General features: G+C 40.1%; 1 protein-coding gene across 6 annotated transcripts in view; it reads left to right on the forward strand.

The window, feature by feature from the left end:
* The window catches only part of tgs1 (trimethylguanosine synthase 1), a 31,937-nt gene extending 10,834 nt beyond the window's left edge, over window positions 1-21,103 (forward strand). For 3 of the 6 annotated variants that reach the window (XM_047589598.1, XM_047589597.1, XM_047589601.1), the window contains 8 exons: window positions 144-230; window positions 4,696-4,849; window positions 6,501-6,723; window positions 6,933-7,097; window positions 11,254-11,400; window positions 13,955-14,171; window positions 19,965-20,043; window positions 20,781-21,103. In XM_047589598.1, coding sequence (XP_047445554.1) covers window positions 144-230; window positions 4,696-4,849; window positions 6,501-6,723; window positions 6,933-7,097; window positions 11,254-11,400; window positions 13,955-14,171; window positions 19,965-20,043; window positions 20,781-20,885 — 1,177 coding nt within the window. In that variant the 3' untranslated portion in view covers window positions 20,886-21,103. The remainder of the gene's footprint in view (window positions 1-143; window positions 231-4,695; window positions 4,850-6,500; window positions 6,724-6,932; window positions 7,098-11,253; window positions 11,401-13,954; window positions 14,172-19,964; window positions 20,044-20,780) is intronic. The other 3 variants (XM_047589600.1, XM_047589599.1, XM_047589602.1) reach the window with 3 other exon arrangements.
* Window positions 21,104-25,719: the final 4,616 nt, after the last annotated feature.

Below are 25,719 nucleotides of genomic sequence, written 5' to 3' on the forward strand. Positions count from 1 at the left end.
ATGTTAAGGTTGTCCAAAAACTTTTTTCCACCACTGTATCATTGTTAAATATATATATACATATATATATTGCTAGGGTGCAAGGTATTTCTTTAAGATTTTTGTCATACTCAAATCTTGAAGCTTTGTGTGTTTGCCTGCAGCCATGAGCTGGATGTGGAGGAATGTGCAAATCTTACACCGGAGGGAGCTTGGAATAAACTGGGATTCAAACACAAAAAAGAACTTTGGTAAGCCCATTCCACTTCTGCTAACTCTGTGATTTAGCACAACTCACTAATAATTCAGTCAAGTCCAGTAGACTCTTTTGCTGACTCAATTATGGCTTGGTAGAAAATGCTAACATAAGCTAGTAACAAAACACATGCAACACACCGATGAAACAGTTAACACAGCAGCAAAAGCCGATTTCCGGCTGGCCTATTACGTGATATATTAAAAAAGAGTCGTTCATGCGGCAGACCGGCATTTCAAACAACAACCAGACGGATAATAGTACATTTTTTAATCTTGTACGTAATGTTCGCGCTACGTCTGGTGCAGGTAAGATCCGCGCTATCCCTCAAACGGCTCCGTTTTTTTCTTCTTCTACGCCCGGCTCTCTTGGACGTGTTTGTTCCGGGGTCACACGCCAGCGGAGCGGTGGTGGAGCATGCGCACACGCATTATCCGATGAAAACTCCGATTTCAATCGCATTATCTGGGTGTCTCAATCGGACAATGACAACTCCGATTTTAATCGGAGTAACTTGTTTACATGCACTTAAGTTCTCCTGTTATTGTCCGACTAAGGCAATAATTCGTTTTTTTCACGTGCATGTAAACGCACTGAGTGGTTCTCAACAGGTCCGGCTTCAGGACCCCTTAATCACCCCTTAATGACATGCTGCGACCCAAATCAAATGAAATTTTCATCTTAACAAATTTATTGAATAGAGGGCACGCAAATTCTCTGAGGTTACGATGACAGTCGAGCATGAAGATTAGCAGAATTAGTTTGAATCATAGGCTTAATACCTAAATTGTAAAAGAAATAAAAGAGGGAAGACCTGTTGTGCATTTGACTGTACCAACAGATTTGAAAAGCAGTCAGGTATATTTTTACAGATATCTCCTACTGCCAAAGAAAAGAGAAGTAAGTGGATTGCTGCATTAGAAGAAACAACTGGAATACAGACACAGAAACCTGGTGTCGTGGTTCACATTTTGTGTCAGGTAATATTAATTTATGCTGTATTTCTTTGAAGAAGTCGTAAGTTATAAGTTACTTCTTACATTCTGGAGGGCCGTCAGATAAGTTTGTGGATGTTGTTTTGGTGTAGTTACGGCAGACAGTAACTATTTCAGTTCCAACAATAAATGGAATATTTGTGATCACTCCTCGTCATCCTTTTAATATCTAGTCAGATATTACAGTATTGTACGGCTAACGTTACTGGTCAGTAAAGCTCTTAGCATTAGCATCTTTTATTTAGCTACATTTATCATAACTGAAATGAACCAAGACTAACTTAAACTAACTGAATCTGAGGCCAGTCCACTTTTCCAAATCCATACTAAATCATATGGATCATTGTCGAGTTCAGTTCTCCTTAATTTGATCCAATAATCCACATTTTTCCCAGTCTCCCTGTATTTACTGATACATTTCACTGTGTTTTTGCCACTCAGGGGTGCGCTGCCCTAGGCAGCAGTGACGTCAATGAATAACCTCTATAACAAATTGTGCAATTTGAACCTGAGATAGTAGAATATAATATCACAGTATGGAAACACACAAAAAAACAAATGTAATGATAAACCGAAATAACCAGCAAATGGTGATGCTAGAGAGGAAACTATTCTTTTTTTACCCTCAATTAGCTGCACGTGTTGTTCTATTCAGTCACTTCTTCAAGCATTAATCATAAGGCTGACATGACAATCACAATATTTCACTAACAGACTCAGTTGGTATTTTCATGCAAAATATTTTGTAGGAACAACACATTTGTGCCAGTAGTCTTCAGACCTCTGGTTCATTGTCTTTGTAATCAGGTAGGTTAATTGGCGCAGGTGCGAACACTGAGGAACCCATACGGTTTTTGACCATGCCAAAGAGTGTAGCATGTAGCATATGCCAATGTAATGTGTAGTGTTGTATCAAAAAATAAATTAGCATAAGGGAAACTTTGGACAATTTGCTGTTTTGTGTTGTTGGTGCACTTACATTTGCACTTATAGTCAGGCACGCGTATAAGCCCTTCATACCAGTCTGCACAGCTAGTGACAAGGAAGCTGCTATATATGTGAAATAAAAAAATGCAACATCTAGGCAAAATATTAAATAACTTAAATATTGATTATGTAGCTTTAGCTGAGAATCTACTTAAAGGTGTACAGAAAAGAAAAATGAATTTGATTTTGAACTGTGTGCAAAATTTATTTTCGAGTAAATCCCAGGTGTGAAAGTGTGATTTATTTTTTTATTTTTTTTTCACATTGGATAGTGCAGGCGCACGATTCGTCAGCCAATGATATCAGGAACCTTCATCTGTGATGGCGTTATCTTTGATAGCGAGTAGGTTGGCATTGGTTTGGAGTTGAAGTGAGCAGTTTCGTGAGTTTTGAGAGAGTAGTGTGTAGTTGCAAGAGAGTGAGTGAGGGACACGTTTGGGTGAGTTAGTGTGTGGTGAGATTGTGAGATAGCGTGTGCGTGTGTGAGAGTGTTAGGTGTTAGTGTTTGAGGCAAAGGCTCGAACATGTACAGCTGTACAACTAGAGCCCCTGCCTCAACTTCCTCGTGCTCATCATCTTCAGGACCTTCTTCCAAGTACAAGGGGTGCGATGGAGGAGACTCGTCCACCACCACGACACAAAACTCTCCTCCGTCCCTCCTTCACTCTCATTCAGATCCCATGGGTCCATCACTTAGCCTAGCTAAGTACGTACACCCACACACACCGAGCTGGACAACGCCCAATCAAATTTCTTTGAAACACTATGTCCCGCCTCAAAGATTGAATATCCCGCCCACTCGATAATGGCCAATCAAATTCGTTTTCCTTACTCAGGTAAACTCGTGCCACTCGTGGACACTCGGCACGACAAACGGGACAAACGCCCATTTCTGTACACCTTTAATGAAACTTGAACCCTGATGTCCCATGTGGCAGCCAGAGTCAATAACCACTGTGCTGTCCAGCTTACATCTGTGAATGATGAATCAGCGTTTATGTAACATAGATGTTTTAATGCTGTTTCCAATGTGATTTGCACTGCATCCATATTTTCTGATTTTGTCCGTCAAATGTTTCAAATCTACAATTCATCGTTGGGCCCCTCCTCCTTCCAGTGGCCTGAGTGCTGAATGAATTTACCCTAAATGATCACTGAATGACCTGGGCATGATGTGACACCTGTCAGTCATTTATAAGAATTAAATGAATGAAAGTGCACCGAGGGGGTGCTGGGGCAGTAATAAATCATATTCTATGTTTTTCTTTGAGTTTTTGATGCTGTCCCTGTTAGCCCATCTATACCAGCTGCGCAACGCTCTCTCTGACACTTGCCTGCAGCTGGATCTCTCTCCTCCCTGGCTCATGTCTGATGGAGCTACTAAACTCAACTGTTTCTGTCAAAGATAACGTGTTGTGTCAGGCTTTTATACAAGCTAATGGACGTTAACATTCGCGTCCGCCGTCTCTGTCCATTGGAACGATGTGTCGCCACGTCCGCCATCTTGGCCAGGGGGAAACATTGTCTATTGACTGTATTAGTGAACGGAGGCAGAGGTCTATAAAAGATTAAAATCATCATAACTCACTGAACTTTCAACCAATTTTCAATCAGTTTGGTTCATTATAAATGTCAGAAATATATTTATAATACAATATAGATTGGTCAAAAAATCCGGACTGGACTCCAATGACCTCAGTAACTTCCGACCAATATCAAACCTTCCCTTTCCGTCAAAAATCCTGGAGAAAGTGGTTGCTGCACAGGTCCATAACCATCTCACTCACAATACCCCCTGTGAACAGTTTCAATCTGGTTACTGTACTCATCACAGCACTGAAATGACTCTGGCAAAAATCACCAACGACCTTCTCATGGCAGCGGATTCTGGATATCTCACCATATTCATTCTCTTAGATCTCACCGCAGCTTTCAACACAATCTCTCATGGCATCTTCCTCAACCGCCAAAATGGCAGCCTCACTTACAATGCATTTAACTGCTGAAAGGAATCTAGAATCCTTCAAAAGCAATCAAGTCTATAATAAAAAATGTACAACTGAGAGAAAAAGAAATATTTTCTTTGACTTTTCTGTGCCTCTTTCCAAGGATATATTAGCTGTGTTTAAAATGTTCTTGATCAATTTGGATGAATTATACATGGGTTGCTGTTTGATGACTTTTCCAATTGTGGGTCCATCTCAAAGGTAAAGTTTCCAGTTAGAATTAAACGACTTATGTGAATGATCACACAGATTCACCTCAGATCATTCAGGGCTGATGGACTTGTACATGACCACGTTTATTTTAGCTAGTTGGACACAATATGCTGCCTTCTGAGAATGTAATGTTAAAATCCTTCGAAAACCATTAATACCATTAACTTCTTATTAACCAGGCTAAGAATCCTGTATGATATGTGTGTGATGTCTCATGTTGGAGTACACAGTTGAGATTGTATTTATGTTTGTGTCTCAGGTTCAACAGTGTGTTCAGTTTTAAAGGTTGTGCAGTTCCAAAGGACCAGAGGCGCCACAGGATTAAGAGAGCACTCTGCACCACCAAACGCAACAGTTTGTCAGAGATGGCTGGAGACCGTACACATCCGCAGATCAGCGGCTCTCTCCATAAGGTACCACCCATAACTAGTTTGCACCATCTAATCTCTGCAGCATGAAAAGTATGTGTAAAACATGTAAAATCATAAAAATAAAATACTAATACCACAAAAAATAACCCAGGACACCTAAAACATGTACATCTTAAAACGTTTAGGTGAGAGGAGACATTTAATTGAAAAAGCTTTAAGCTGGCATCATGAAGGCACCACAACCTTTGATCATGGAGTAGCTTCTGGTACCAGTAGGAGTTTCACTACATCCTTTTTCACCAGCTGCAAATGAAACCATATGGAATGCTGTTCTCTTAAATCACCAAAATATGTGTCTGTATGTGAACATGCAATTTCTGTTGGATGGTTTGGCAGACTTGGAGACAAGGCACAGTATGAACTATATATGGTACATGTGACAGTATAATTCTGACACTTCCTTAGGGGATCCCTGTTTTGCTACTTATCATGTCTGACAAGCAGACTTGCAGGATGTTCCTGAGCTATTCAGACTCAGACTTTCTCAGCCAGCCAAATTGGCTGGACAGTGTTTAAAGCTCTGAAGAAGCTAAATAACTTAAATAAACACCCTTAGTTAAATCTAAAAGCACCAAGATATTATTTCAGTTTCTTAGCATCTCTGTTCCTGAGTCAAGATGTGCAAATGTGCAAATTGTAAATCAAAGGACATACTGTCAAATTTTCCGGTTTTACCTCTTCACCCTTTGCCTAACTCTTCAGCTAGGACGATGTTATCAATAACTGCGTTCAATCAAGTTCGTTGTTTATTCTCTTTCTTGTACCAATCTGATTGACGGTGAACAAACTGCGACAATTCAGGAAATGGGGACGTGTAACTATATTTTTTCAAATTACGACAGTTATTTCACTGGACATTCCATTAAATGAATGGGACGGCTGGAAAAAAAAACGTCAAAAAAGAGTTTTTCAAAGGTCTACTGCCCAGTCATACTTTCACCTAGAGACTTCATTTAAACTTTAAAATGTAGACACAAGCCTTGTGTATTGGTGTATAAATCCGCATTTTGATAGGTCTTATCGTTGTTGATCAATCACTGTTCAATGACCATGATCTTTTTTGAAAAAACTCATTCTAGAGTGCTGAATGTTGGTACTTAAGAGGGAGAGAACGTGTGTGAAATCGCTTGAAACTTTGCTATTTCCACGCTCATCCTGGCCACAATTTACACGCTAGACACGTGATTTTTTCCACAGTTGTAGTCAAACCTGTCCTGTCTCTCACAATGTGCTCGGCAAAGCAGTGAGACTACAGAATTTAAACTGCGAGCTTTTGTTTGTGGTAAAGTACCTGTCTGCTCTCCCTTGACTGTAATGTAAAGATTTTAGATTAATCAGGGACTTCTCTGGTGTCTCTGCTGTTAATACTGCTGATCCCTGTGTCCCATACATATTTATTACAACAATACACACCAGCAGTGTGTATTGAAGGACACACATATGCGCATTACTCTCTCAGACACAGGCTAACTGTGCTAACTGTGCTAATTGTAACCGTAAGCTTATTGTGCTAAATGTAGGCTAACTGTGCTAACTCCCCCCGTAGCCCTTTCAAAGTTTCCCAGAGGGAATTTTCTAGTTACAAGTATAATGTTAAATAAAATGATTGGATAAATTAAGATTTGTGTTACAGGTCCAAAACTTCCTTGGAGTGGTCCAAAGAGAGGCACAGAATGCTCAGTCTGACCAACGTGATGTGGAAGGGGGAAGTACGTCCTCATTTCAGGCAGTGACGGGAGATGAAAAGAGAAGAAGCAAGGAAATGGAGAAAACTGATAAAGAAGATAATCAGGCTGTGGAAGAAGAGAATTCTGAGTGCAGTCAGCCCAACAACTTTACTGCTGCATCTGTATATGGTGAGAGGATGGAGGAGAAATATGATCAGCCCAGGAGACAGTTAACCTGTTTGCAGAGTTCTGATTTTGTCCTGTCTGACACTACTCAAGAAAACCCTAGTTTCTGTCAAATTATTCTGATGGGATATGTTGTGTGTTTCATGGGCTATCCAGACAAAGACTGGTACAATCTAGTGAATCTAATATATTATGTATGTCTGTCTGCATAGAGCTGAGTGTGAGAGACGTAAAGAGGTCAAAGAAGAAGAATCGTAAGCGAGCAATGAAGCAACAGGTCGCAGCTGAAATGACAGCTGACCCTGAGCTGGCTAAATACTGGGCTCAGCGCTACAGACTCTTCTCACGCTTTGATGAAGGGATCAGGCTGGATCGAGGTTAGTCTCCACACTAAATTAATGTCAGATTAATTTCAATGTTACTAAATTAAACACAGTCTAGGCAATTTTTAGGGGTGTTCAGGCCCCCTTAATCTTTGTCCCACAGACTTCCTACGCAAGTATGGAAAAGTATTCACGTTTCCAAGACTGTTACCATTGTTCAATTTTCTAAAACATAAAATTATGAATATCTAAAAAACATGAAAGGACCGTTGTGGTTAAGGCACTTGGCAGCACAGCTTAAATGTTTGTGTGAGAGCATACAGTAGACTACATCTCTAAAAAACATTAGGGCAGATTGACAGGTGGAATGTCCAGCCCTCTGCTCTTACCCTCCTCCAAACCATTTTAAGGCATGCCCAGGTGTCGTCAAGTTTGACTGCTCTTCGATAGACAGGTGATGACCTCACAACGTTTAATTTATGACTTATTAATTTGTGTTCTTATTTGATTTAATTTAGTTAATTGTTAAACAGTATTTAAATAATAATTTGTTGTTTAAGACTGAGAAGTCTGGAAATTAGGGTCTGGAAAAAGTTCAAATGCTTGAAAATGCTTGTCTATGATAAAATGACAAATAATCAACACAATGGTAGAACCTAGAAAATTCTCTCTGGGAAATTTTGAAAGAGCCACGGGGGGCTATTGCTCGATGTACCATCTCTGTCAGCATGAGAATTAGCCTACACGAGCGCGCGCATGAGTGTAACTGTAGTAACATAAAGTTAACTGTGTGGGGTTGATCTCAGCTGTGGCTCTGGCCTGCGGGTCAGAGGTTGCCATGGCAACTTGAGGTGGTTGTCATTGACGACACACGCACACTGGCCAGGGACAGACAGAGAAAGGGCGATTTTCTCCCTCTGTGCTGGTCTCACATTTGGGCTTACTGTGACAAAACAGTAGCTCCTATCAGAAAACCACGCAGACCGTGGGCGTTGTAAGACCTTCCTGAAGATTTTGATATGTTTTTTGTCTTTCTATAGTAAATATTTTGGAGACATGTGCGAGTTTAATACAGCGGTCCCTTCTGCTTCTCTCAGAAAATCTTTGCATTACAATCAATGGAGAGGAGAGAGAGAGATGTGACGACACTCAGAGGCTCACAGTTTAAATTCTGTACTTACTCACTGCTTTGATGATCACATTGTGAGAGACAGACAAGTTTGTCTACAAATGTGGAAAAAAATCTTGTGTCTAGTTTGTAAATTGTGCCCGGGACAAGCGTGGAAATAGAAAAGTTTCAGGCAAATGACAATGTTTGTCAGACAGCTCAATTCATTATTAAATAGGTAATTACAGACAGCTGTTCAGTATGAGCAGGTAGGCGGTCACATGACCTGATCAGCAGGACCTGCCTATGACAGAAGGTGAGAGACTGTACAACAGAATTATCAGCATTACACAATTAAGCATTACACAATTATTCAACAAATAATCAAAGAGTAAAGTAAAAACTAAAAATAAACATACTATATGAATGTTGATCTTAACAAGAGAGTGAGAAACCATCACCACAGATCAGTCTTAAAAGACAACAAAACATACCAGTAGTACTGGAGCACATTCACAAAAAGGGAGAAAGATCAAGTTCTCCATTCAACCCTGCATAATAGGTAGCCTTTAATGTATAAATCCAGAACCACCCTCTCTGCAGGAGTCTTTTGAGTCTATCTTCCTCCCCTGATTGAGTTTTCAATATGTCATATGCCTGATATCTTTAAGAGTCACAACTACCATGGTTGTAGGTTGTAGGTTTGAAGTTGATTTTTTTGAGGCTGTGTCTTTGAGGTTGATTTTTTTTTATGCTGAATTTTAAGAGGTTGATTTTTTATGTTGAATTTTATGAGGTTGAGTTTTTATGTTGAATTTTATGAGTTTGAACTTTTTGTGATGATGAATTTTATGAGGCTGAACTTGTTTTGATGTTGATTTTTTTATGTAAACTAAATTTACCTAGCAATTCATATTCAAACTCTGATGGCACAAAAAACTTCCATACATTAACTTATCCATCAGGGTCTCCCTCATGAACACACCTGTCTCCTCTCATCCACACAGACATCATACACCGCACTGCTGTTGAACGGAGATCTGACATAAAATAACGGAGGGAAAAAATATAAAACATCCTGATTTCAGTCCACCACACATCGAGCAGAGACACAACTGATCAAACCTCCAGGAAATATTTCTATTTCACTCTGGTGTCCAAAACAGTCAGCATTATCAGTCATCCAGCTTCATTTTTATGCAGAAATGCAGAAAATTAAGTTGGGTACAAGAACTTAAAGCGGCACTGTATTTATGGGTTTCATTTACTTGCTTGCTACTATGTTATATGTTATAGTGGGGGAAATAAGTATTTGATCCCCTGCTGAATTTGTAAGTTTGCCCACTTCCATAGAAATGATCAGACTCTGGTTTTTATGGTTGTTTACTGGTTATGGGTATAGACAGAATATCAGTCGAAAATGCATAAAAAACACACAATCTAAAAGTTATAAATTGTTATGTATTTTATTAAGGGAAATAAGTATTTGATCCCCAAGCACAACACAAGTCAGTACTTTGTAGAGAAACCTTTGTTGGCAAGCACAGCGATGAGACGTTTCTTGTAGTTGGTCACCAGGTTTGCACACAGCGCAGGAGGGATTTTGGCCCATTCATCTTTACAGACAGTCTCTAAATCCTTCAAGTTTCTTGGCTGCCTCTTGGAAACTCGGAGCTTCAGCTCCCTCCACAGGTTTTCGATCGGGTTAAGGTCTGGAGACTGACTAGGCCACTCCATGACCTTAATATGCTTCTTCTTGAGCCACTCCTTTGTTGTCCTGGCAGTATGTTTTGGGTCATTGTCATGTTGGAAAACCCACCCACGAGGCATCTTCAGTGTTCTTGCTGAGGAAAGAAGGTTTTTGTCCAAGATGTTACAGTACATGGCTGCATTCATTGGCCCCATAATGCGGTGAAGTTGCCCTGTACCCTTTGCTGAAAAACAGCCCCAAAACATGATGTTTCCACCTCCATGCTTAACCGTGGGTATGGTGTTCTTTGGGTCATACTCACGTTTTTTCATCCTCCAAACACGGCGGGTCGAGTTAATGCCAAATAGCTCAACTTTGGTTTTGTCAGACCACAGCACTTTCTCCCAAGCCTTCTCTGAGTCATTTAGATGTTCACTGGCAAACTTAAGGCGGGCCTGTACATGTGCCTTCTTGAACAGGGGGACCTTGCGGGCACTGCAAGAGTTCAATCCATAACGGCGCAGTGTGTTGCCAACTGTTTTCTTGGTGACGGAGGTCCCAACTGCTTCCAGATCATTAACAAGCTCCTGCCGTGTTGTTTTAGGCTGCTCCCTCACCTTTCTCATCATCATCCTCACTCCATGAGGCGAGATTTTGCGGGGAGCTCCAGACCGAGGACAGTTGATGGTCCTTTTATGGGTCTTCCACTTGCGAATAATGGCACCAATAGTTGTCACCTTCTCACCAAGCCTTTTGCTGATGGTTTTGTAACCTATACCAGCCTTGTGCAGGTCTACAATCTTGTCCCTGACATCTTTTGACAGCTCTTTGGTCTTGCCCATGGTGCTGTAGAAGTTGGAATGTAAGAAACTGATTCTTAGAGCAGGTGTGCTTTATATACATGACGAGTTAAGATCAGGAGTATTGGTAATTAGTTGACTGAGCACAGCTGTGTGCCACATGCGCACCAGCCAATCTGTAGGAGCCTGAATTCTAAGTGAATTGTTGGGGATCAAATACTTATTTCCCTTAATAAAATACATAACAGTTTATAACTTTTAGATTGTGTGTTTTTTATGCATTTTCGATTGATATTCTGTCTATACCCATAACCAGTAAACAACCATAAAAACCAGAGTCTGATCATTTCTATGGAAGTGGGCAAACTTACAAATTCAGCAGGGGATCAAATACTTATTTCCCCCACTGTATATGTTGTGTTGTGTTGCATTGCCTTTAATAGTCTCTAGTAATGGGATGCTTTAATGAAGGTAGAGACTTATCCCTGTATGGACATGAAATAGTTGCACAGCTTAATGTTAATAAAAAGAGCTTTGCACGAAATGAAAAAAAAAAAATTAAATGACAGATTGTGATTCTCTCTTATACACATTACTATTGCTGTGTTCCAGAGAGCTGGTTTTCTGTGACACCAGAAAAGATCGCTGAGCACATTGCCCTCAGGGTGCAGCACAGCTCATCTGACTGTCTGTTGGTCATAGATGCCTTCTGTGGTGCAGGAGGAAATGCCATCCAGTTTGCCCTTACCGGAAAGAGAGGTGAGCATACGGTGTGTGTGTGTGTGTGTGTGTGTGTGTGTGTGTGTGTGTGTGTGTGTGTGTGTGTGTGTGTGTGTGTGTGTGTGTGTGTGTGTGTGTGTGTGTGTGTGTGTGTGTGTGTGTTAGTATTTGTACACCTCCATTGCCCTATTCATGATATGTAATATGCCAAAACTGTGCGAGTGTGCCACTTAACATGCACATATACAAGTGTGGTTTCCTACTGAAATTGGAATGTGGTGAAGTTTGATAAACAGGGCCATAATTGAGTGAATTGAATGTAAACACTGTAATACTTACTGTATGAGGTTGGCAACGCTGCAGTGATGGGACATGTGACTACACTTAAACCAACACCAAGAACACAGTGGGCAGACAGCAGCCTTCCCCTAACCACTGGTTTAGGTTCTGGGGAGATGGCAGCACATCATAAATAGCCCCTATCATGAATCTAATCCTACTAGCCTCCATATATAATATGTATAAGAACATATATGAACCAGACATAGACATAAGAATAATAGTCAAAATAAAATAATCTTAAAAATAATATAAGAATGAGGTAGTAAGAATTACAGAAAATAATATACAGTCCAATCTACAGTCCAATATATATGGGATATACAGGTCATTTAAAGGGTCTCAGTGTGGATACAAAGCGTCTCAGTGTGCGGATATATAAAGTGTTCTGTGTGCTGATGTGCAACAGACAGTGCAAACAGGAATGCCATTAACCACTGGGCTGCTAACAGTTAGTGTTGTGTATTCTAATGGCTGTGAGGATGAATGACCTCCTGAAGTGTTCCGTCCTGCGGCTCAGTGAGAGGAACCTTTGGTTGCGGCTGGTTTCCTGTCCAGCTAGGGTGGGGTGAAGGGGGTTACTGTCACAGTCCAGAATGCTCTGTACCTTCCTCATGTACCACCTTTCTGTGACAGTCCCCACAGAGTCCAGACTCCTCCCCAGAACTGAGCCAGCCTTACGAATTAGCTTGTCCAGACGCCTCCTGTCCTTGTCTGACAGGCTGCCACTCCAACAGACGACAGCATACAGCACAGCACTCTAAACAATGGACTTGTAAAACATGTACAGCATATCATTACACACATCAAACGATTTTAGCCTGTGCAGAAAGTGGAGCTGACTCTGTCCCTTTTTAAACAAGGCATCACAGTTCTTTGACCAGTCCAGTTTGTCATCGAAGTGGACACCCAGGTACCTGTAAGTTCCAGCCACCTCAATGTCAACCCCATCAATGTTGACTGGCAGGGGGTTGGACTTGGACCTGTGGAAAATCGATGACCATTTCCTTGGTGTGCTGTTCAGTTGCAGGTGGTTCCTGGAACTCCACTTGCTGAATGCCCCGAGTACTTCTGGGCATGGCAGGACCCCAAGTGGTACTGGAAGTCAGACATGTACAGGGTGAAGAGGAACGGTGCCAGCACCGTCCCTTGGGGGGCTCCCATGCTGCTCATGACGGTCTCAGATACCCAGTTCTCCAACCTCACAAACTGCGGCCGTTCATTCAGGTAGTCTGTAATCCAGGCAGTAAGGAGGTGATCCACCCCCATCCCCTCCACTTTCTTCCCCAATGTTCTCCTGATAAGCAAACTCAAGAAAGTCCTGGGCATGTTCCACCTGAGGTCTCAGGTGGCGAAGAATCAGTCTCTCTAGGGTCTTCATCAGATGGGAGGTGAGGGCCACCGGTCTGTAGTCATTCATCTCAGCCGGCCGCCTAACTTTAGGGACCGGTACAAGGGATGATGTCTTCCACAGACCTGGTACCCTCCCCAGCTGGAGGCTGCAGTTGAAAATGCACTGGAGGGGGCACAGGCAGTTGTGCTGAACAGTCCTTCAGCAGCCTGGGGCACACATCATCTGGTCCAGCTGCTTTGTGTGGTCGTAGCCTCCTGAGCTTCGTCCACTGACTGTCTCCACCGCTGGTGTGCCCCGGATGTTCCGCTGCAGATGAAGGTGGAGCTGCTCTTCCTGCCATACCCTGTGATTGTCCTCATCTCCCTCCACACCTCTCTGGTGTCATTGTTCCTCGACTTGCTCTCCACCTTCTGCCTGTAGTCCTGCTTTCTTCAGTTGTTGCTGAGTGAGTCTGAGCTTTTCTCTGTCACACTCCCTGAGGGCCTGCTTCTTTCTGTTGAGAAGCTCCTTGATGTTACTGTTGATCCCAGGTTTGTTGATAAGGAATCAGCATAACCGTCCTAAGTGGGATGGCAGTGTCCCTGCAGAAGTTTGTGTAGTCTGTGATACAGTCCACCTTGTTATTAATTCCACAGGTTACATTCTCATCATCAACACTGTAATAAATTAAATAAAACAATCATGCTGAAGGAAAGTAGAACAAAATTCGTAAATCAAAATTCTGCTTGCTTATGCCAAAAAAAAAACATTCAACCTCTTAACTGCCCTTAAGTCTTAATGTTCAACCCTTTAATTTTAAGTCCTAATTCATCTTTAGAAATGTTACAGACATTGCATTAAGGCGAAAGACTAATGAGTCAGTGTCTCTTTCTCCTTTTTACTGTTGTTTTGCAATCTCAGTTTTGGCCATTGACATCGATGCGATGCGGTTGGACATGGCCCGGCACAATGCTGCTGTATACAATGTTACGAACCAAATAGATTTCCTTCAAGGGGACTTTCTACAGCTGGCATCCCGGCTTCGAGGTGACGTTGTCTTCCTGTCACCACCATGGGGAGGACCAGACTACCTGACTGCTGAGGTGTTTGACATTAGGACCATGATGGAGCCTGATGGATATCCTTTGATACAGCAGTATGATTGATATTAGGCAATCAGAACATTACTGTTTGGGTTTTGTTTATGATTTCTATCAAACAGTGGTGGAAAAAAGTTTTCGGACACCCTATGCACTAAGAATCACTCTTAGGTTGGAAATTTCTTTAGTACAGTCACAGACAAAACACTAAAAAAATCCTGAAACAGCCATTAAACACTTAAAATTGATTGGTTCCATAAAAATACATAAGACATTTTCAGTATTTGGTTATTTTCGTACCAGTAATCCACTAGTGAAGGCCGTTTTTATTAAAAGACACATTTTTCTGTTGCCGTGCTTTGTGTTTATATAAAGTGAGTACATTTAAAAGTTCTTCAGAGACAAAAATGCCTAAAACAAGGAACCTAACGCAGGAGACACGCCTGAAAATACAGATTCTCAGCCAAGAAGGGTACAGCTGCTGCCAGAATGCTAGGAAGTGCAGATGCAGTCTTTCAGCAGTTTTTATTTATTTATTTATTTATATATATTTTTTTAAAAAAGCTATTTTAAAATCCGATTTTATTATCGCTTTTAGCGGAGGTTGAGTCTGTGTTAGCAGATGACCGGCACTCAGTAGCCCAGGAGTGTCAAACGTACGGCCCATGGGCCAGAACTGGCATGCAACAAGGTTTGATCCGGCACGCAGGATGAATTTGAAAGTGAAAAAATGCAAAAAAAAAAAAAAGAGAGAAAATAGGGAAAGTTAATGAATTGCTGGTGAGTCTGAGGAAACAGCAATCCACTTTCACCCAGAGCTGAGAAGTCAGTGAAGCAGTGGTAAAAGCCATCTACCTAATTGCTAACGAAATACAATTAGCAATAAAGCCATATTCCGATGGTCGGTTTGTTAAAACATGCATGATGGAGGTGGCTGAACACGTGTGTCCTGAGAAATGACAACTTTTTACCAATATTAGCCTGGAGAGGAATACTATAGTGGAAAGGATTTCAGAACTATCGGCAGATATAGGTTTAGATTTAGCCAATTGAAACTGAAAGTCAAGTCATTTGTTGCATTTTCCATTGCAATTGATGAGAGTACTGACATTACAGACGTAGCTCCACTGGTCATATTTCTTTGTGGAGTGGATGGATACCACAACAGCCAAGGACCTTTTCAGCTCTCTCGTTGGTGCAGTGGACAGAGTTGGAGTGGACTGGTCCCGCATTGTCAGACTATAGATGGTGCGCCATCCATGATTGGAAAGAAAGCAGGTGTCGTCACAAAATTCAAAGAGAAAGTACAAGCCCTTAATGGAGGAGATGGTTTCTGGACATTTCACTGTATATTGCACCAGGAGACATTATGTTGTAAGTCATTAAAAATGGACCACATCATGGAGGTGGTTTTTCAAACCTCATCCGAGCCAGATGTCTGAATCATCGTCGGTTTGATAGCCTTCTCAGTGACAATAACATTACCTATAGCCTGCCATACCACACTGAAGTGAGATGGTTAAGCCATCCACTTGTTACTAAAATAATTAAATCGAAATCTACACCACCTGAACTGATTGGTGGTGTGCTGCCACACCGGAGTGGCCGGACATTTGAGTTTCTTGAGTTAGTTATCCAGTTGTGGATTTATCAGGAAGATTTGACAGGTTGCTGTTTTCTCACCTTCCTTGCTTTTTTGTCCTTTTGGGTGTTTTCAATGTTTTTTATTTTTTCTTGTTTTGGGGTGTTTTTCTTTTTTGGATCCAGACTTACTGTTGTTGGGGCATCGCTTAACATTCCACACAAAAGAACCACTGTTCTAGAATTCCTCTGCAAGAAAAATATAGATTTTGCTATGATTCAGGAATCACATTTATTGCACTAAGATGTGGGTCCTTTCGCCAACAAGTTTTATCACCCTATTTCAACTTTGTCTGCTGCCTCATGGATGGGAAAAACATTGCACTTATTTCTGCCTAATGTGTTTGATAGTACATTTTTTAAACTATTGACCAAATCTTTGCTTGATCTCACAGGATTGGCACTGGGACTAGCGACCAACGTTTTCCATCTGAAGTGTTGTGCCAGTGGGCAACCAACACAGGCATGGTTGACATTTGGCGTATGTTAAACCCTTCTTTAAAAGACTTTTCATCTTATTCATGGAGACATACACTCCTTTTCGAGGCTAGCTTTTATCTTTGCTTCAAAAGATCTATTTTAAAATATTCAATATGCGCATTATATTCCAGTCACCTGGTCTGATCACAAACCAATATTCTGTTCAGTCATGGTTCGTCCATCTCCCACTAAAGCCCCTAGGTGGCGCTTCAATTCTTTTTTTACTGTGAAATTAAGCTTTCAAAGCCCAGTTTGAATCAAATTTTAGTGAATTTTTGGAGTTCAGTGTTGGCTCCATTATCTTTGGGAGGCAGTGAAGTGCTTTATAAGGAGCAATACTAATTTATAAGCATCAACACAAAACAAGGAACGTGCAGCCAAATTGGAAGCTTTGGAGTTAAAATATGTAACCCTTGATGCTGCCTTGCAACATAATTTTAACGACTACACAGCTCTACAGAAGGAATTGACAAAAAAGAGATTCATTCTTTTTTGGGGTACCAATCTGAATTTCTCATGCATAAAACAAGGCAAAATTACTATTTTAACTCCTCAAAACCCAGCCATCTACTGGACGATTCAAAACACTAAGCCTTTCTTTTCTAGGTATTTTCTAGGTCCTACTTAAGGCCGTCTTAAGTAGGACCAATTTCTTTAAATGGTATTTTACTATGCTGTAGTCTTTATAACATATTAAATGGCTCAATGTGTATGTAAAAGTTTGTTACTTTATAAAGATCATGCATGCATGCATTTTACAGCTCTGGAAAAAAATTGAGGGACCACTTCAGATTTCTTGTAAATCACCATGTCTACATGTATGACAAAATTTTTTAAAAATCACTGTGATAATATAATATAATATAATATAATATAATATAATATAATATAATATAATATAATAAAATATAATATAATATAATATAATATAATATAATATAATATAAAAGGTTATTTAAACCTTTTTTTCTTCCAGAGCTACTTTTGTGGAGAGTGAACGGGGGTGGCGTTACTTGCCTTTAACACTGAATGTGGCTTTTTTTTTTCATGGGTACCTGTCGTTCCCTGAACTCGGTGTGCAGGTCTGGGTGCTTGTCCTTTAAGTGCTTGGCTAAGTTGGGGGTGTTTCCACCCTTAGCAAGCCACGTTTTAAAACACCGTTTGCATGGTATGCAGTCTGCAGCGTTAATTGCCTCGCCATGCTCATTTGTTTTCAAACCGAAGTAGTGTCATATTGCACTTCATGCCCCTGCTTTGTCCGCGAGTTGCGGCGTGGTGAGCGTTGCAGCAGCAGCTTCTCTCCGTTCTCCTGTTCTCTCTCTCTCTCTCTCTCTCTCGCTCTCTCTCTCTCTCTCTCTCTCTCTCTCTCTCTCTCTCTCTCTCTCTCTCTCTCTCTCTCTCTCTCTCTCTCTCTCTCTCTCTCTCTCATTTTAAATGCAGATTTAAAGATTTGGTCCTATTATTTCATACTTAATAGTATAAAGGGGGGTGGAGAAATTAGCTGGTTGTTCTTTTGTCTGCGGCCCACATTCGTTTTCCTGACTGGGAAAACAAAAACATTTGTACACTTGGTGATATTTGTGGGGAGGAGGGGTTACTTATTTTCCAGAACATATGTGTTAAGCATAGTATACCACATACCTCCTTTTTCTTTTATTTGTAGAAGAGATCGACTTTAAAAGACAATGGAGTCCCCTTACAGGGCCCTCTCACACCACATCCACTTCATAAAGTGTTTCACTCTGCGGGGAGCACAAGCGGTTTCGTGTCAAGACTCTACTGGTTCTTATTGCAGCATTCTTATAGACCCCTGGCATTGGGCCGAATATGGAGGAAAGATGTTCCAGACTTGGAACCTACATTTGACCTGGATAAAGTGTGGAGTAGTGTGGGCTTAGTAGTCAGTTCAATCCCCAGACATGAGCCCCATTGAAAAATTGTGGCAGATTATCAAAGGGTCTCTTTCAAAGCATAAACCAAAGAATTAAAAGTAGTAATTAAAGAAGAATGGGAAAAGATTACCCCTCAACAGTCAGTGTATTTACATGCACAGCTTATTCGAGCTATGCTCGAAATTTGACTTTCAGAATGCGGCCCTTGACCCAGTGTACATGCAACGGAGAAAATCAAATAACTGACGCGATGTCCTCCTCCTGCACACTAGGTGGCGATATGTGTCTTGTCAGCAATTTAATGTGGCCCCCTTTCTGGTTGACCCATTACGTCATATAATAAAGAAGAATCGTTCATGCGACGGACCAGCATTTCAAATGGTGCAGATAAACTGCATGCTATCCCTTTTACCAGCTCTGTTTACCTTCTTCTTCTGTGACTGGCTTTCTTGGATGTTTTTGGTTCCGGGGTGATACACCAGCACAGTGGTTGCGGCGCATGCGCACAGCCATTATCCAGTTTAAAGTCCAATTAAGTGTATACATGACGAAGAAAATCGATTTCCAGTTGCAACTCCAATTTTAGTCGGAGTAACATGTACTTGAATGTGAAAGGCTTGTGAGGAACATACCAACCAGGATTAGAGTTCTACTGTGTGCTAATAGACTTCGACAGACTTTAATGATCCACGAGGCAAATTACTTTGTCACTATATGTCCCTTCCACATAAAAGTAAACACTCAAGTGAAAACCACAAGAACGATAAAATAAAATTAGATTCGATTAAAATAAAATAAAAATAAGTATTATCTAATAAAATAAAATAAACAGTGTAATCATAAAAAAATTACAGAATTAGCATCATGAAAAAATATACAAAAGTAGTTAGCAAAACAGTGTCCAAGGTGATGTGGTTGTTTGGCCAGTTGCATAGCAATAGTGGCATGGATCATATCGGAGTGTGTCCGCCTGTAGAGCCCCGACCCAGATCTCCAAAGCACTTCTCATGACACACTCCCTCTGGGTTCCATTAAGTGCACACAGTCCTTCCATTCTGCTGCCAAAAAAAGTCCAGAAAAACTAATTTAAAACTGCACAAAAAGACAAAAACAACCAAAAACCATTTTGACTGGTTCAAGGCATAGAAAACCAAGAACAAGTCAGACAAAAAAAAACAACCATTAACACACTAAGAATAATCTAAAAAGGTCAAGATCACATAGCTATTGGCAACATGCAGACACTCTTTCAGGTGCTTTTTTCAAAAAGTACTAAATATTAATTTGATGATGTGAAGGTTTATTTTATTTTATGTTTTGTTAATTTTTTAAGTTAACTTTGATACCGACAATGTTGAGAACTGGCATTTTTAGTTTTTCTTGTAAACAATAAACGAAATAAATATCATTTGTATTTGTTTGTGTCTGTCTAATGTAGCCACACCTTTTGAAACACAAACAAGATTTTTCCCACAAATATTTTATGATAATATTTGAGATTGTGTAAAAGTTTTAGGTTGTCCGAAAACTTTTTTCCACCAGTGTTTCCAATGGGGTCTCTTGATTTTTCTGGCTCTTGGATGTTTATTTTGGGCCTACGTGCGGTATTCAACGCATATAATTTGTGTGGTTATTCTTGCTCACCAGAGTATGACATTTTTGGTGATCCCTTGGCGTCTTGTCTCACTCACTTGAACATAGTTCATGAAATATCGTTGCTGTTGTCCTTACATTTAAATTAACATCAGTGTGTCCCACCTTTATGAACAAGAAATATAGATGTTATATTTTCTTTTAAATGTCCTTAACATTAGACACATTAGAGATTTTCCGTCTGGCCAAACTGATATCAGACAACATCGTTTACTTCCTGCCCCGCAATGCTGACATGGACCAGGTCAGTATGTAAATACTGTGTGCTAATACGTTCATATTCAATATCTTGTTATTTCACAAGAACAGTAACAGCATTTATGGTATATGTGTTACTAGGATATGTCATAGAGCCACCATTTTTAGGGTACCATAGAGTACTTTAAAATAGCATTACAATGCATTAAATAAATTTAAAGTAGACTGGGTCCAGATTTCTGATGAACCTCGGACCTAAAGATGCACTCACATGGGTGATCGAGAAGCATTTGTTGATATATTATTAAATTATGAATGCATTGATGAATGTAGTCATTTTCATAAAGGCATATTTAAGGTACGTGAACAGCCCATGGTGACAACAGCAAGAGACCGTTTCACCCAAGTATTTTTTGAAAGTGCACCATTCTTGTAACAGTTTTCATTCATGATTCTTCTCACACGATTCTGTTTGACAAACCATTTGCCATTAAAAGTAACTCTGAAGCAGAATCCGAACTGGCTTTTTAAATTCATTTTCATTAAGATAATGTGCTGGCACATATATTGTATTAGTAATATATTGAAAGATTTTGTGGTGTGGCATGTGTTTTCTTTTTCTTTTATTTCCCAAAGCCTGGTTGCCAAAATGGTTTAAACTAATGGTAGATTTATTTTATGTTCATTCTTAGGTTTATTAGTAGAGAAAAGAATTTTACCAACACCTTTGAAAGACTGATCCATGTCTGTTAATATACTGTCACCATTTCCCCTTCACAACAGGTAGCCTCACTGGCGGGTCCAGGAGGGAAGATAGAAGTGGAGCAGAACTTCCTGAACAACAAGCTGAAGACTGTCACCGCCTACTTTGGTGGCTTGATTAAGTAGGATGGCTGGGAACCCTGGCAAATTAAGGAGCCAATATTAACCGCATTTCTTCCTTCACTAACTAAGAATGGTTCAAAATTTAGTCTATATTGTATTTCTGTGTTTCTGATGGGGTTTACTGAACTGCAAAATTGTGTTTTATCCACTGCAGAAATCCTAGCAGTTATATTTTATGTTTTGTATTGTACATTTCGATCCAATAAACGTTTTGACAATTATGTATTTTCTTGTCTCGTTTGTTCAAATTTTCTAAATATTTCAAAATGCATAAGTACTGTTTCATGTAGTCTAAATAACTTGTTGCAGCATATAAAAATCATCATTTTCGTCATATTGTTAATGGTCCCTATGTGAATTTTATGGGATAGAGAGGCTAACATGTCCGTACGCTTGCCATTTTATGTTGTACCACAGTCTATGCTATCAGTATTTGTTTTATATATTCTGCTTTTTATTTGATTTTTATTTTTATTTTTGCTTGTTTTTGTCTATTATACCTTATTGTGTTGCTTGTGTTGTTTGTTTGTTTTGTTTTATTGGCTAATTTAAGACCGAGGGCCTGTTGCACAAAACCAGGATAAGGGATTAAGCCGGGACATGTTGGTTATCCTGGATGAACTTAACCATGATCCGGTTGCACAAAAGTGGGATATGTTTTGACATAAGTTACCATGGAGATTTATTCTGTGGCGCTAACCTTCTCCAGACCAGGCTAAGTTCCAGGATCTATTTAATCTCATCCCTTATCTCAGTCAGCAGTCACCACAAATGGAAACCAATATTTATTCCACTGCCACTACAAATTGTTATCACATTCAACTAGAATCACTGCAATTAACGATCACAAATGTTTAAATAACGACATTTTAGATGGTTTTGCAATCAGTAGATAGTTTAGATTCCCATAGACTGTATATAAAAGTATACATCATATATAAATATAAATACACATTGTGTAACACAATCTTACTGAATAAGTATAAATAAAAGCAAAGCAAGTAAACCATCAGCTCCTTTTAAAACTGAAGTCACACAGTGCTCTACAAGATAGAAAGCACAGAATCAAAGTATGTTATACAACACAAATAAATGCAGGACAAATCCATACTAACATGAACAGATACATGGCAGGCCTGTATACACAGTATACATTGCAGGCTCAGTTTAACTTAACTCTTAAGCATGTGTCTCTGCCATTGCAGGCTATATTAAAACTTAAATTTACACAATGTATTTTAACTGAAATAATTTAAGACGTATTGGTCTCTGACCGGCCAACCACTGTTGTCATCAGGGAAGATAGCCAGATTGTCCCAGCCCACCGTCTGATGGCACTCTTGGGGCCCCCTCCCTCCCCAGGCAGGCCGCATAGTGGAGGACAGCACAGGCCACAGTATGTCACATGTCCTGTCTGGGCTAACCTTAGATGGTAGAGACATTGGAAGTGTTCCTTCAGGAGGCCAAAGATCAACTTAATCTGAGCCCTTGTCCTAACGGGGTATGTCTGCTGTGCTTCCTGGGGGTCTGGATATGGTGTGAGGCTAAGAGGCTGGCAGACATACCCTCTGTCCTCCAGCAGTACACCAATGAACTCACCTGTAAATACAAAATGTCATCATAACCTCTTGAATAGACTGACATTCTTGACACAGCCATAAGCTCACCTTGTGACAGGTGTCGATAGATTGCGAAGGACCGAAAGATTGAGGAGGCATGGACCATGCCAGGCCACAACACTGCTGATTACTGCAGATCTTTTTAAAAGATGTAAAACATTAAACCAATGAATGCACATCACAAACAATGTACAGTGCTCTTTGATTGAAAATATCAAAAAATCACTTGAACATTAATACTGTGAGAGGATTTCCTATTCACAAAATCTCCCTCACAGTCACCTGAGGCAGATTTTATTTTGATGTGGTTACAGTCAAATGCATACCTGCAACGCAAAGCAATTAGTATCCTACTATGACTGTTAACACTTGTCCTGTAATTTGTAATTTCCCTATCACATTTAATGGAATTAATATTAAAGCTAGTAGATGCCTACTAGTACTCCATGCCTTTCATGGAGTACTTACAACAGCGTGATGGTGTTCTTAGACACTGCAAGTTGGACCAGAGAGTCCAAATGGATTCAATATGAATGATTGGTTATGTCCCACGTAAAGATGGAAGAATGTACCTTGTATGAAGAGGGTGGTATCGTCTTGGGAGGGACTTATTTTTGAGTCTGTGGGGATCCCCTCCAATACAGGCCTATCTCTGTTCAATTCTAAGGCTCTGTCCTCTGCTGGGGTGAGGTCAGTTGGTGGTTTAACTGTTGTAAGTACCGGCAATGTAGCAGACACCTTCTGTGTACAATGTACACTTGTGGATATATTTGTCAGGGCATGTACCATTCTGCAGGAGGTTGTTGCATTTGATCTTAGCGGCAAGATATGGGAAACAACGAGTCCAGAAAAAAAAACAACAAATTAAAAACAGCACAAAAAGACAAAAGAATAAATAAATAAATAAAGCCATTTGACTGGTTCAATGCACAGGAAGAAAAAAACAAGTCAGATAAAAACAACCAATAATACACTTTGCATGTGGAAGAAGACGGAAGCCTCAACATTGAAGTATATCCGAAACCCACGCACACAGACCAGTATTTGTTATTTGATTCCCACCACCCTCTGGAACACAAACTAGGAATCATCAGAACCCACCAGCACCGAACACAGACAGGATGGAAAGGAGAAGGAGGGCTAAACTCATCAAACAAATCCTCAAGACATGTGGATATCCCAACTGGGCCTTTGTCAAAGGCTCAAAAAGATATCCCAGGAAAGATAGGGAAGAGGGGCACAGCAAAAGGAAGAACATCGCCATCCCCTTTGTGGCTGGTAAACTGAGGAGAACTTTCAGAAAACACCACATTCCAGTTTATTCCAAACCCAGCAATACACGTAAGCAGAAACTGGTCCACCCCAAAGACAAAACACCCAGACAAAGACAGAGTAATGCAGTGTATGCTGTCCAGTGCAGTGAGGAATGTACAGACTTGTACATTGGGGAAATCAAACAGCCTATCCACAAATGCACGGCTCAACACAGGAGAGCCAGATCATCAGGAAACAACTCAGCAGTCCACCTCCACTTGAAGGACAAAGGACACTCCTTTGAGGATACCAACATCAAAGTCCTGGCCAGAGAGGACAGATGGTTTGAGAGAGGAGTTAGGGAAGCCATCTATGTCAAAGTGGAAAAACCTTCTCTAAACAGAGGTGGACTGAGATTTAATATACTATCGATTTACAATTCAGTTTTGACTTCTGTCCCCAAGAAGTTTCAACATCATTCACACCTTGAGCCTCCAGGCTCCCATGGACAATAGCCTCGTTAGAGCTCTATTCATAGGATAAGTTAGCCTAGGCTTACATCTCATCTTTTCAGATGATTTGTGATTTGTGCCTGCCTTGTGAGCAATGTAGAGGCAAAGTGGCCTGGATCAGTCTACGACAAGTATTTTTGGCTAGTCTAATTCACAGGACACTTTCACAAGGTAAACTACACATTATATTTGTAAGCACCTTGGATATTATGAGTTTACCACTAAAGGTTAAAAAATTATGCATTTTATTAGGTGAATCCACCTGAGGGTTTCCCCACCCAGGCCATGCAACAACACTGCAGTATGCACAGTGCTGCACAATATAGCAGGCTTAAGAAAGGAGAGGACCCCATGAATACCATGAATGTGAGGTATACAAGTGATTTGGAGAGGCGGGATTTTGAAATATGACTACACAGTGTGCTACCAATACTAGACAAAATGCACATACACAGAAAAAAGGTACCACACAAGATCATTTATTGGCAAAAATTCTAAATTCAGCATTTAAGCTTAGGAGAGAATATTGGCAATATATTGTTCTCTGACCAACTGGCCAGCAATGTTGTCTGGGAAACAAAACACCAGAGAATGTAGCTTATAACGATGCATAATTTCTTAACCTAGATTGTTACACACTCATAATATCATACGTGATTACAAATGGACAAATATACACCACACATCATACAAATATAAGAATGGCATGCCATTGTGAAGAAGAAATGAGTGAATGGGGAGTTGGACCTATGTGTAAACTATGTTCCCCTATCAGTCATAATTTAGACTATCTTTGAAATTCCAGCAATCTTTAAAAGTAAAAATTTAATCAACTGCACTGATCCACACATTAATCAGACCTCTTACAGCACTTCAACAAGTAGTCTTTAAAAGTACTGTACTTTAATATAACACTAAGCCTGACAGTAATGAAACCAAATGAATGATTAGAAAGATTGTTGAAGTTAAAAAGGAAAGTCAGAATGATGTGGAACCCTAGATCCAACAGTAAAGTCATCATTTTCTTTGCCTCTTTTTAGTCCAAATATTCAAGAAGTGATATATTATTCTTTTTCCTTTTAAATTTTCTTTCTCTTTCCTGTGTATTTTTTTCTTTTACATAAGTATTGGTGTTGTATTAATAAGGAAAAGCTAAACCTTCTCGCTGCTTCTTTTACTTGCTCAAATATTCTGTCTATTGACATGAGCTTTTTTCTTTATACATAATCTGTGTTAATAAATCCTACTAAAACTATAAGTCAACCAGAGAAAATTAAATGACTGCATTTGTAATATTTGGATGCAGGATGATTGAAATTATCTAACGTGCAGAAAGGCCATGGAAATGCTTTAAAACACATTAATTTCTTGCAATGTTGACAACAGATCCAACACAGGATTGATCTTATCCTGGTTCTTAGCCTGGTCTGGAGCAGGCTAGCTGCAGAAGAT

The sequence above is a fragment of the Mugil cephalus genome, chromosome 7, assembly GCF_022458985.1.
Source record: "Mugil cephalus isolate CIBA_MC_2020 chromosome 7, CIBA_Mcephalus_1.1, whole genome shotgun sequence".
NCBI classification, from domain to species: domain Eukaryota; kingdom Metazoa; phylum Chordata; class Actinopteri; order Mugiliformes; family Mugilidae; genus Mugil; species Mugil cephalus.